The following is a 13,883-nucleotide window of genomic DNA, read 5'->3' as shown; positions in this document are numbered from 1 at the left end:
GACGTATTCTACAGCATGATGTCCTGCACAACACAGTGGCAAGTGCTGCAAACCAGCAGGCAGCAAATCTCTGTACAGCCCTTAGGCACATTAGCATCTCAGTTTATAGACACCCAATGGAACTGCGGCCGGCCGGGGTTTCTGGCAGCTCGTGATCACATCGCAGTGCAGTTACAGAACCACAGAATCATAGCTGCGGTTTTCTAAGTGGCCACAGGGTTGTCTCTGCCCACCCGTTGCAGCAGCGCTCTGCTGTTGTGCCACACTTTTGTATGACGCTCCTGTGCTTATGTGAGCGTTGAGCAGGTGTCCCAAGTTTTAATCTTTTTTCTTAACTCTATAATGGAATGTAGATCCCTGGATCTGGATAATGATCCCCTTCTTTGAAAATAAATGTCAGCTTTGCCTTAATATTTATTTTCTATAAATGTCTTAGCATTTATATAGTGGCAGGAGACCATTATCCGACATTTTAAGCAAGTGAAAAGTGTTACCTTATTAAAATGACGCTGATCTGACTATTCCACATGAGCGGATGAGAAAAGTTTGCAGAGTTTTACACAAACAATAAAAATTACAGCCATAAAAAAGAATACAGGATGTCCACCTTTCTCTATCTTGGTGCTTAGCAAATTTATAGTCAGTGCTTATGTGTTTTCCTTTTTACAAATTAATTAGCACATTACGAAAACGTGGTGTTCAGAAAACAAAACAAAACAAACTGGTGCCATTTTAAAGTCATTATTTCCCATAGAAGTCTGCCTTCTAATCAATGTTTTTTTTCAGAAGCATTCAGTGATATCTTGAGTATTAGTGATGGTATCTTTGGTGTTTGTTCTATATGATATATATATATATAAATGTTGGGGGAAAAAAGCAAAATACATCAGTCATTTGAAAAAAATTAAATATTCAAGTCATACCTATGTTAAGCTGACGTGTGGTTTGATAGTTTTGACTGTTTGCTGAATATAAAAAAGGAAGCACAAATTTCTTCAAGTCAGTATTAAGAGAAAAGGCGTTTTGGGGGGGTATAACTGCAAATGTAATTTTTTTTGTTAAATATTGAAGTCTCATTTGACAGTTTCAAAAAAGGGGCAAAGTTGATCAATGTAGAGCAAATATGACAAAATAGCCTAGTGTATGTTCTTACCTGTTGCATGAAGGAGACATTTCTACAGCAATGCAGGTGATGTTCTAGCCCAGTGTTTGCATAAGGGTAATATGGAGGCAGTGTCTTAAAGCCGAATTCTTTTCTAATTCAGTGTAGCTGTTACTGGGAGTTTTTGAAGTTTTGTTTAAGTAGTCTAATATTTTTATGTAAAGAGCATTAAATTTTGCTATGTATAAATTTTTGTAACCTAACAGTGAATCAATATTTTCTATCAGTGCCAAGGGCTTCCTGTAGTTACATCCGAGTGTTAAAATAAATATTTGTAGATAATAGACATCACTTGTGTATGCTTATTTGAAAACAAGACCTACAGCTACTCTCTACAAGCGCATCTCTAGGCTTTACGTTTCTCTTTCTGAAGTTAAAACATGCTTTGTTCAATAGCATCCATGCGCTCCTGTGCTGGGAAAGGCTGCCCATGGGTGTGGGTGTCAGCGAGTGTCTCTCAGGTGAAGTACTGGTGGTTGTTCCAGGCCAGCATAATGCAGCAAGCGCTGTTCTTCCCCTTCCTCACATCAAACAGAAGGAACTTGCTCAGAAATTAAAAAAAAAAGCCAGCATTGCTGCTGCAACAACAAATCTAGCAGCACGTAAAATTAGCCTAGCCACCAAGTCACTTTCTAAATCTTAAATATCTAAAGGTAAGGGTTATTTGTCACGTTTTTGGTACGTTGTGTTTCAACATCCAGTGAATTCAAGACAGAGCTTTGGGGGTTTTATGCCCCTAAATTCTGTCAAATTTGGCTTCATTGTCCTGTAGTTAGGTTGAGAGGAGCAGTCGCAATAGCAGTGCAAGTTACAACACATGCTGCTCCCCAAAATTACTTCATTGGTTAAAAAATACTGTATTTTATACTGTAAATAGAGTTTGATGATCTTGCCTATAATCCACCTACAAAATACAAACCTTAAATAAAGTTGAGTTAAATAGCTTTTTTAACTTGAATCTCTCCATTCTGGGCTGGTTAATACCAACAAGGTGGTAGACAGGACCAAGATGTTTGGAAAGGTCTTTGCTTCCCCTGCCAGAGCAGTGAAAGGGACATGTCAGCTTGGGGCTGTCACAGGCTGCTCTCCAAACGGTGCCAGCCAAGGGTCTCCACAGGACACCTCCAGAAACCTGGTGGTGACTGAATTTTTTTTGTTACTTTGACCTCCAGTTTGTAACAGTTGGAGGGGAAGGGGCTGGGTGGGAGGCACCACTTGAAAAGCTGTCAAAGGCTGTACAAACTCAGTGCCAAAACCTCAACATACTGACTTATATTTCTTTGCACTGCTTTGTCCCTTCTCCCAACCCACTCAAGGGCCTCCTCCTGGATTAATAACACATCAGGGCTCACTGTTTGAACTCATTGACCGAAGTGATCAGACAGCTGAAAAGCAGCTGTATTAATTTATAATTATACAGCCTGCAATCCTGGTGCCTCACATTTATTACCACTTTTTACAAGCAGAAAGAATAAAAACATTTTTATTGTAAAAATAATAATTAAAAAAGCAGTAGCTATTTTTCACCAGAAGTTTTCATCCGTGTCTCCATGAGAAATGCCTGCAGCGCTGTATTGAGGACAAGACAGAGGGAAAGAAAGTGGTATGAGTCCAAAGTAGTTTCTTAAATTTTAAATGTAAACTTTAAAAGAAAAAAACAAAGACACTGCCTGTGCTGCAATTTTGCTGCTGTTCCAGTGAACTGAAGTGAAGAAGCAAGCCTTTAAGGGTGAGGATTTGGTCCTTCACAGACAGAAAGCCATCTGCTGTAGCAAAAAGCTGCACTATCCGTCCACTACTCCTGTAGTACTTCTCCAGTGAAAGGAACACTACACAGATACAATTAGGAGCACCAGGGCAGGGTCTCATGATAAGTAAAACCTGCACTTTAAAGGCACAGTTAATACTGAATCATCGCTATGGTTAGTATGAGAATTTAATTTTTTTTAACTGCTCCATATTTTTTGTTATATATATTTTCAATTCTACATCTTCAAATAAACTGAAAGATTTGATAGAGGATTGTCATCCTTTTCCTGTCAAGCAACTAAAACCTACATATTGTTACTTATCGATGGTAAGTCAGTGCAAGCAGCCAAAAATCTCTGAAATAACTGTGTGAACTACTTTGTTAAAAGTCCATGATGCTACTGATAAATCAAAGGTAGATTCAATAACACATCAGCAAGGTGCAGCGCAGACAAACTTCCGTGGGGCAGTTTTACCCAAGAAGAATCCTTCATCCTTCAGCTCACTGTGAACAAACTGAGATGCTCAGTGGCAGACAAAAGCATTTGAATTGCCACAGCTATTGGAACAGATCAGCGAGTGTTATTCCCAGTTCCAAACTGCAAAGTGTGCATAATTTACCTGTGTAAGAATTGGAAGGATCCACAATTTTTCCAACACATTTGCTCTTGATTACTAGGTTATTCTGCTTTTTAAGATATTTCTCAACCATAACTACTTATTGAGATGGAGTAATAGAAGCAATTAATAGTAATAATGAGCCTTACCTGTCATCCTTTTCACTAGATGTAAGTCCCTCTAAAAGTGACACTTCTCCTATTTCTTCTTTTTTTGAATCCTGGCAACCAAGAGAAAAATATGCTTTCTGTAACTGGTTCTTAAGTCAAGGTTTAAGGTTTAATAATGCTATTTCTGTTTTAAGACACCTAACTGAAAACAAAAATCTTCTGAAGGACCCACCCTTTTTCTGCAAATGCTGTATTATATCTAGAATAATGACACTTCAGAAAAATCAAGTTTGGATAATGTCTGAACATGAGTATGCTGCACTCCTTCATCAAAGTAATGTTCACCTGTGTACGTACTTGGTCTTTTAAGGTCAAATTTTCCATTTTGCCAGAATAAATTCTATCAATTGTGTTAGTGGAACACAAACTGACCTCTGTAGATTCAAACTGCACTTAAAATGCAGTTTAAACTAAAAACTGAGGACATTTCAGTGTAAATACTGTCCTAGTACCTAAAAAAACCTAACAGACCCCCTTCTACCACACATCAGAACAAAAACCCTTACAGAAGAAAGTTTGGGTTTTTTTTCTTCTGAATCAACACATTTCTGTAATACAAATCCAAACATTCATCTCTGCAGGTTGTTACAGAAAGCTTCTGAATGGGGAAAAGAAAAAAATAATAAATAATATTGTTTTAATTCTAAGCATACTTAGCAAGACACAAATTCAGTCCATATTTTTGGGGCCCAGTTTTGAGAATGATCACCTTGTTTGCCCGCTCCTGCTCTCTTCTCTGCTGAATTATTCTCATGTATTTTTCTAATGGATTGGGAGTAGAGTCCTTCACATTATCTTCAGCACCAGAATTACTGTTTTCAGATTTTACCCCTTCCTTGTCTTCTTTTTCTTCACCTACTTTCGAGTCTTGGAGCCACTTTAAGACATAAAATTAAATACTGATCAGCTCAAGAAAAATATACCTTAATACCTGCACTACATGCAGGGTTTCACGTTAACCTCAGTAAAACATGCAAGGCTAAACAGCATTAAACTTGTTACGTGCAGTTCAAGACACAGTGATAAGCTAGTACTGCGATTCAAAAAGCGACATCCAGGCAATCCCACTCTAACCCTGCCCAGATCCCTGAGACGCCGTGAGCCCTGAGGCTTCTGTGTGTGACAGTGACCTGCGAAGCGAGGAAGATGAGCTGGCACAGGTGAGCAAGTTCCTTGAAGGGCCTGGTTAGCCAGTGTGAAGGGTGGCACCAGCATGTGTGACCAGTACCACTACACTGAATTAAACTGAGCAAGGTTTAAGGGTTGGAAGAGGAAGACAAAATGGGAAGAAGCAAAAAACAAGTTTTATGCAGGTCCTAGAAGTCCAGAACTCGACATCAACATGTGCTACATCAGCTTAATGGGATTAATTAAGCAAACTCCTTAAGGTCTCCTTATAACTTCTGCTTCCCAGGAAGAGCCCTAATGAACAGATGGACACATGTTCTGGTGGTGCCCCACCAGCAGCGGTCCAGACCAAATAGGCAGCAAATGTACAGCTTGTACGGATAGCCTGGTGACAGCTGCCTTCTAAGTCTGCAGTGAAAAAGTTACCTGGCATAAAGAAGAAATTCTAGTAAGACTCTTTGGTTAATCGCACAAGTACGTAAAAGAACTTAGCCTCTACTACTTGCACTTAAATAATAAAATCTGTTTTTAAGCAAGTAACACATACAGCAATCCTAAAATACATGGCACTTGAAAGTTGCATTACTGTCAAAAATTAAAATAGTAAATCACCACCTCTTTGTTAAGCTTTTCCACTTCTTTTTGCTCTCTTTCCAAAGCTTCCTCTTGCTCGCTTTCTCTCTTTTCTTCTCTTCCTTTCCTTTCTTTGTCTAAGTTTTTCTCAGCTCCTCTGTTCTGTTCTTCAATCTGTCTTTGATCCAGCACCGCTGTGAAAAATCATTTCAACATCTGTGATTTGATTTATGTAGTTCAGTAATCTACTACAGTTGCATACAAACAAGTAATGGGTTCCTGTATAACACTGATAGAAAATGAAAAGCAACTGGATATATTGTTTATACATACGCCAAAATTATTCTTAGGTATCTGGTAATGTTCCTACCCACCTTTATACATTTTTAGTCTGATATATGACTCATTAAGGGTTAAACAGTAGAGCCAAAGCAGAGGCCAAAGAGCTGACACATCTCCATGCACTTCTCATTCCTGCTGCTCTCATTAAATCTGTTACCCTGAAGTTCATATTTTTTCCCTCTCTGCAATATGGTTGGATACAATTCATTATAAAGTACTTAAAAAACCTTTGAAAATTATTACAGGACACACTAGTGATGTGACCAGTATATTTAAGAAGCTATGTAAGTAGAGCAGCATTCAGATGATAGTAATTAGATAGGCGTACTAAATACTGGGAATTGTTAGAGCCTAGAAAGCTCTTATTGAAATAAAAATTATCATAATGCTTCCAGCTAGAGCAAACAGAGAAGTGGCATATGCTGCAGTGAAACCATGCTCATCTACTCAAAGAATTAAAACAGCATTGTGATAATACAGTTTGCAAACAGAGTCAGGAAAAATGAAAAACATCCAAACAAGCAGTACGTAAAATACTTAAACAAAACCCCTCAAAAATGCACAACAAAAACAACCTTTTAAGTCTTATTTCTATCAAGACCAGAAACAATGTTTAAAAATTATCCTAAAGAGAACAGAAAAAAAACCAAAATAGTCTCCCTAGAAATTGCCTGGGAGGTGAGACAGGTAGCAAAAATGTTTAAATTAAAAGGAAATATAACTAAAACCAGGGTGAAAAAGTCATCATCATACAGTAAAGCAGAAGAAAACATTCCTTCCTCTTTATTACATAACTAGTGATTTTGGAAAAAAAAAAAACAAACAGTCACTTGTATACCTATAGAACACTAAATATTTGGCTTTTTGTTTTCTACATTTGTCATTTTAAAAGGGTATTTGCTTTTGTTTCTGAGTTGAGAACTCACTTAAGTCCTGCAGCGAAGTGGCTGCTGCTGGTACAGTGGCTGTGACACAGTTTCCATTGACGATGTCCCCAGATGGATGCAAACCATCACTTTCACACTGCTCCGGAATGTCCCCCTGATCTGGAGAAGACGTTTGAACAATGGCTTCATTATTTGGTAATTACAATAGTGGAGCACAGCAATGGACACAAAGTGTGGGAATAGCTGAATGGGAACACATAAATATCAGCACTAATTGAGCATTTTCCCTTCAACTTGACCATTTCCCTGAGGATTAAGAATTATCACAGGCTGTACTTGCTTCTTTAATTACAGAATGGTTAGTTTTGAAATTAGCTATTGGAACACATCTGTTTACAAAGCCAGAAGGGATTCATGAATAAATATACAACAGAAAACCAAAATGTTTTCATTTCTTTACATGATCAAGATACAGGTCACGGAAAAATTACATGTCCCAACGTAGCTCATCCTCTCTGTGCACATAAAACAACCTTTAATTATTTGATCTCTTCCAACTGAAGAACTTCTATGAACTTCTATGATTCTATTCCTTTATTAGGATCCTTGCCTTCCTCAGTGCACAGATGGATGCTGCCAATTCAGACATTCTACATTGTATTTTCTCCTCCCTGTGCAATGTGTCTCTGAATCTACAAAACACACAATTACTGTACTTCCGCTGTGATCATTGCTATAACACTCAACTGCTTCTTAATTATTTATTTGCAAAGTATGCAGGCTGCTTCTATCTTAATTTTATGGGAGAAAGCAAAGGGAGATAGAAAATCAGATGTAACCATTATCTCTATGTAGTCCAAAAACACAGGACCATTTTCCCAAGCGTTTAGCGTAATATAGTACAGATATCTTAAATATATCCTTAAGTTTTGGGTAAAGGTTTAGAAAATATCAATTTCCCATCCTTCAAATATTATCAAGGGTTCAAACATTTTTCTTTTCTACATTGTAATAAAACAGAAATATTTTGCACAAAGAAAAACAAGACAGCCAAACTGATCAGTCTCTCTCTCCAAATGGTCTGAATCTCTTTAAATTAAAATTATTTTAAAGGAATTATAGATGAAAGCATCACAGAAAATTTCTGCCAAGTTGTCAGTTTAGCTACGTTATGAGCATGGTTTCAGGTTCTTACAAAAAGCAATAGGAATTCCTACCAGCTTCACCCAGGAAAGTAAATTCTATACATGTTTTACAGAAGATCAAAACAATGGGGCTATCACACTAAGAAGAACATCTGTTTTGTTTTTTTGCTCTCTGTTTCACTTTAGGTTTAAATTATAAGGTTATCAACAACAACATTATTTCCATATGAGGCATCGGTATGTTTCAGGGTACACAATATTTAAATAGTGAAAAAATTCCTTGCACAAATAGGTTCCTGTTAAATATTATATCTAACTTGCAACGGTCTGCTAACCACACAAAAATACAGTACAAAACATATTTTCATTAACCATTCTGCAAAGGAAAAAAAAAGGTAATGGTGTTTTTATACCTCCACTCCTTTATGTAAGGGTAGACAGCAAGAGATGCTTTGTTTCCTTAAGACAAGCACATCAACTAAAAGCAATTCTTGCCAACAGAAATTACAATCTTTTCTTGCTAGGGCTCACTCACCGTGGAATTAAAAGGCTTCATTTAGAAATCCTTGGTATACGCAAACTGTAAAATTATTCTTTTGACTACCACATGTCACTGTAAGATACACCAGTAACTTACTGGGGCACAACATCTACTCAGGCCTAATTGCCAAGAAAATGCCAGTCTAGTCTCATATGTCATAAAAGTGAAATATGTAATGTATTCCTAAAAGTCTCTAACAGAAATTAAACAAATAAATAAAAATATAATCAAAATATACGATGAGTAGGAACCGTTAGTGCCTATGGGCTCGGTTCACATTCAAATAATGCATTTAAAGTTCATAAAAATAAACCTTAATGAGGTAAATTAAAAACCAAATGTACTCAGTAAAACTTCACAGAGAAATGCATAGATGAGTCATCAGCTTCTGCTATTATAGTTATCCTCAAACACTATCAGCACATTTGATGTTTAAACAAACAGTATCTTTTTTGTTTGGTTGGTCTGTTTTTAAAATACTGAAAACCATATTCTCACAGGTTCAGGAGTGAGCAAGGTCGTTGCTCCATCTTCCAGACAACACTACCAAAGGAATAAGCCAGTCTTGGACTCCGGAAAACACACCAGTTAGGAATATTTTCCTTGAAATCAGTGATTCTAGCTCTCCCCTAAAATAACAATAATTTCTTCACCAACTATGAATTTAACGATACCGCCCAGTGATGTATCTCTACCAGTCTCAAAAGAGTTTACAGACCTAACAAAATTTGGAAATGGAAAAGGTGTTTAGCTCACTGTTCACATCTTTCTCATTGACAACTTCATTTACTTTAAACCCACAGTTTCACGGGAGAGAAGGCTGCTCAGGTCCAACATCAAGTTGTCACTCAGTTTCTTGAAAACTAGGAAATAAAGCCAGTAACTGTGCTTCTATTTCTCTCGCCATATACAAATGGCTATAAAGTGCATTAACTTCTATTATCCTCGTCTTTCTACAGTACCTTAGTTACATCAAATTTTTTTTCAGAACTGACCCTGCAGGTTTGACTGCAGCATATAAAGAGAAGGAAACATTTTATAGCATGCAATGCAAAACATCACATAATGACAAAGTTCTTCCTGCAATCAACAGAGAACAGAAATGTAAATAAATAAAATGTTCATCTCAGAGGAAAAAAAAAAAAAGATAAAATTCATGTTTCAGAAACCAGACCATACGTTCCAAAACTACTCAGAGATGCTGATTAATGACAGCATAATTGCAAGTGTTCTTCACACAGGTACACACGCTTCTAAAGTAACTTCTAATTCACAATACTATTTAAGTTTCAGTTACTGAAGGAAAAAAAAAAAGGCAACAAGACTGTATGTAATGGCTGCAGAAACATATCTTCAGAATTACAACTTGGTAATACTACTCTGGTATTGGTCCATAATGAAGACTCATTGGAGTTCTACTTTATGCAGCAAATACAACAGTCTCGAGTTGGTTCATAAACAGCAAAGTACACTTTGCTTTTTAAAAAAAAATTCTACACAACTTCAAAACCTTCTGTCAGACCTACATGCATTAATCAGAAAAAGGTTGTGCGAGATTTCTGAACAAAACTATGTTCACAAATTTCAGAACCAACTGGATTTTAGTGTCTACTTATTAATACATACTCTTCTCCTCTAAAGATGCAAATATGAAGAAGATTAATTCCTTATCACCTGAGCCAGCTTGTTTTTCTAATTTCCAGCATGAGTAGGAATTTTTCTCTTCAACTGCAGTCTTAGATTATCAAGACAATTGCCTTGCAACTGTTAAGCCCTAAGGTATTAAACTGTCCACAATGCACTAAAACTTACACTCAAGAGAAGAAATGTGTTCTTCAAGGTCCTCATACATTAGTTTCTCTGGTCTGGAGATATCATTGAAATTTTGTTTGTCTGTTTGTTGGTTATGAAGTCTGAAAGAAGAACAGAAATAATTTAATAAATATAAATGCTAAACTTGAAGCAAATAGCAATCTGAGATTTAAATACGAGGATTACTCACTTGCTTAGGAACAGACTAAACCAAACACAAAAACCATGCAGCCAAAATGCTGTAACTTTTGGACTCAAAATTTAAGGTACTTAAATACCAGTGCTCTCATTTTACCGAGAGTCAGCTTCATCTCTCTGACAGCCATCTCCTTACAGCCTTTCCCCAAGGCTGATGTATGACATAAAGGCATTACATCAAAGCTAAATACACTCTCAAAAGGCATGAAAAGGAATAAGGAAAAAAAGAAAAAGATAGATACAATGAAGTGTGACACTTAGTCAACTGAAACGAAAAAATCTGCCTTTTTGCTCTGTGTTACATTCTTTAATTCCCACTTCAGTGTCATCTTAACACATGTTTGAAATGTATTAGGTATTAGGTGTCCGGCAAAATACAAGGGTAAAAATCTGAGTGCTATGGAAAATGAGGTTAGTGCCCTCATTTTAAATCCTCATTTATCTCATCAGAAAGATCATGTGAAAGAACAGTATCTCTCACGTGACCCAGCTACTAAACTCTGACCAGAATCAGAACAGCAAGAGGAGTGCAGGTCACTAATGAAATTCAGCAGCAGCACTTGTTAAAGGAGCTCACTTGGCACCAGCTGGGGCTCTTCACCCCAGCATAAACATGTTTGTGCTTACAAGAACTAAAGTCACTGGGGGAAATACTCTAAATTAAGTACGAGACAGTAAATGGAACATCAAGGTTCTCGAAGTCTGCTTCATGTTTTTAGTGTGTCCTTCACATAAAGGGTTAAGTGTTAAATCATTCTTAAGGTTGCAAGGTTAAAGGAGATCCATGCCACTTTATTCAATACTGTGTCCTGCGCCACTGTAGAAAGACACACTGCCTCAGATTCAGCAAACAGAAGAGCTCTGCCTCATGCAGACCAGGAAACACATGTATTTCCAAATAGTTTTCAAAATTCATTCTATCAGCCAAAGTTGGCAAACAAACCCTGGACTTTACCTAATGCCAATATTCCATAAAACAGTACTGGTGTTCTAATCAACACCAAATGATTAAATTACATGAGTTATGGTTAAAATTACCATTAAAGCTTAAACAAAAAATGACCACCACCATACAAACTATGCTGTTAATGTCTGAAATTACTTCTTTAGCCTAAAACTGGTAATGACCCTCACAATCAGCTTCTTCAGCCCCAAACAAAAAAAGAATGATTTAGATAATAATCTCCCTTATAACTCTAGTCTTCCTGTCTCTGTTTATTGGCTTCCTTCATACCACTCATATCTTCAAACATAAATAAACAAGGAGCTCCTGTAGTCACAGAAGCGATTGTTCTTCCCTACGGAGAGAGGTCTAACTGGTAATGGCTTGCTGGTGTTACAGTATCATCTCTTTTCTAAGAAGTCTTGGTGTCACTTAAAATCTACAGGTCATAAACTAATCCCACAACACACATCAATGATGGGCCATTTGCCTAATAATGACAGTAAATGACTGGAAAAACCCACGCATGCATTTCTCAAATATTTTATGTAACAGAAAACAGTCTAAGGCACAAGAAAATAAAAAAAATACTTTACAAAAGAATGTTTTCCCTTTAAGAAAGTCTTGGGAAAGCAGCAAGTTCAAGAACATTACTGGGACCTCATACCCTTGCTTTGTCACAAGGAACCCAAGAAAAAAACTATGGCCCAGCTCCCAGCAACACAACTTGCTCGCACTGTTCACTTGTCAGGCAGCGTGTGCTCACAACACCCTCCACAGAAGTTCAGTCCCTCACAATATTAAGAGTATTTTCCCATATCACCTTAACATGTAGGTCGACATTCAACCTTCACTTTGTAAGGTCTGTCACAGGAGTACAGGAAATCTGAGACATACTGTAGAAAATGTCACTGAATAGGGAAAGAAGAGACAACTGCTTAAGCCAGGGGTGTCAAACTCATTTTCACCGGGGGCCACATCAGCCTCGCAGTTGCTTTCAAAAGGCCAAATGTCATTTTAGGACTGTATAAACGTAGGAGTAGTTACATTTATACAGTCCTAAAATTACATTCGCCCCTTTGGAGGCAACCGCGAGGCTGATGTGGCCCCCGGTGAAAATGAGTTTGACACCCCTGGCTTAAAGGAATTAACCTCACAGTCCCTAGAAATCCTAAAACCTTCTTTTCAAGACCGAGAACATGAAGGCTATCCTCAAATTCTAACCACAAAAGAGACCTTGTCTACATTAAATGCATACTGATAACTTGATAACAACAAAATAATTAAGTCCTATGAATTCCTGCTAAAGCTGTCCCAGGACAAAGTGTCTTCAGCCATCAAATCTGGAATTATGGCTACCAGGTTACAGCCAATTCAAGTGTCTCTTAGGAAACAAACATTAAAAATGAAATACTCAAGCTTTTTCTGAATATATCTATTCAGGATTCTCAGTTTTGGAGTAACATTAAGAACAAAAGAATTTCATACATGGAAACAGGATATACAGAGAGGAAAGATAAGGCATTTTTGTACAGCCTAATTTTGCCAAGTTATTAATTTACTTAAGAGAGATCTTAAAAAAACAAAACTAAAACAAACAAAAAAACCAAATAAAACAAACAAAAACACAAACAAAAAAAACCCCAAACAGAACAAAACACAAAAACACCAAACACCCCCACATAAAGGAAAAGTTTTGCTACCCATCTCATTCCCACATGCAAAGGAGACTGGAGTTTCATATTCTGAAACTGGTTAGACAGACAACTGAACAAGCTTTTCAGAGGGAAAAAAAAAAAAAAGCATTATAGCTTGTTAATGAATAAAGTGAGAACTTACAACTGCCTTGATTTAAATTCTCAGACAGCAGAAACTACTGCGCTTCAATAAGCAAAAGCTCATCAATCAGGTCACATATGTGTAAAATAGAGACACAACAAGAGAGACATGCTTCACTCAAGAAATTAGTGGTCTTTTTTAAATGAAGGGGGTTTGTGTGCATCAGATATAACCTCAATCGTTTTTGAACATCAAGCATATGCAGAAAGCCTGTTCTGATATGGGAAAGATGAGAGATTATCACTACTTTGGACAGGAATTTGTGATAAGCTTTTAAGTTTTACACTGTTCTTGAAATATAATTTCAAGTAACTGAAAAATGAAGTTTACTCCTTTCACGACCCAACTTTGTCTTCTGAAATGAAGTTTGTTCTCAAATCAGTCTACAATGCCAGCAAGGGTTCCTGTTAGCCTCATCAGGATCACATTTATATGGATGGCACAGAAGCCTTACAGACGAATCAAAACTGCCAAATCCCAAAAAAGCTCATGACAGCAAACTGTCAAAAATACATTCGTATTCAGGTAATTCATATGAGGGTGAGATGTCTGATATGATTGTTGCAGATAAGACATGCCAAGTAATAGTCAGCTAATTGGCCGCTACTGTAGTACCTTCACATTCCCATTTGCAACACAGTACAGACATTCTTTTTATTCATAGAAATATAAAGTCTAAATTTTTAAATTATCAACATGGTCTAAAGATGTGAGACACCATGAAAAGTCAGATACATCTCAGACATATGCACACATTCCTCACATGTTTAAAAAAT

The 13,883-nt window shown here is 37.0% G+C and overlaps 1 protein-coding gene across 2 annotated transcripts in view; it reads right to left on the bottom strand.

Annotated features, from left to right (window-relative positions):
- Nucleotides 1-2,629: 2,629 nt before the first annotated feature.
- Nucleotides 2,630-13,883, bottom strand: part of OFD1 (OFD1 centriole and centriolar satellite protein) — a gene marked incomplete at its 5' end in the record, with an annotated part of 32,653 nt that continues 21,399 nt past the window's right edge. For both annotated transcript variants that reach the window (XM_080341557.1, XM_080341558.1), the window contains 6 exons: nt 2,630-2,731; nt 3,679-3,749; nt 4,409-4,576; nt 5,443-5,594; nt 6,669-6,788; nt 10,128-10,228. In XM_080341557.1, coding sequence (XP_080197683.1) covers nt 2,686-2,731; nt 3,679-3,749; nt 4,409-4,576; nt 5,443-5,594; nt 6,669-6,788; nt 10,128-10,228 — 658 coding nt within the window. In that variant the 3' untranslated portion in view covers nt 2,630-2,685. The remainder of the gene's footprint in view (nt 2,732-3,678; nt 3,750-4,408; nt 4,577-5,442; nt 5,595-6,668; nt 6,789-10,127; nt 10,229-13,883) is intronic.

Source organism: Nesoenas mayeri (genome assembly GCF_963082525.1).
Source record: "Nesoenas mayeri genome assembly, chromosome: 1".
In the NCBI taxonomy this organism is placed as follows: Eukaryota; Metazoa; Chordata; class Aves; order Columbiformes; family Columbidae; genus Nesoenas; species Nesoenas mayeri.
Note: the sequence above shows the minus strand (reverse complement) of the source record. Positions and strands in the feature narration are given on the sequence as shown.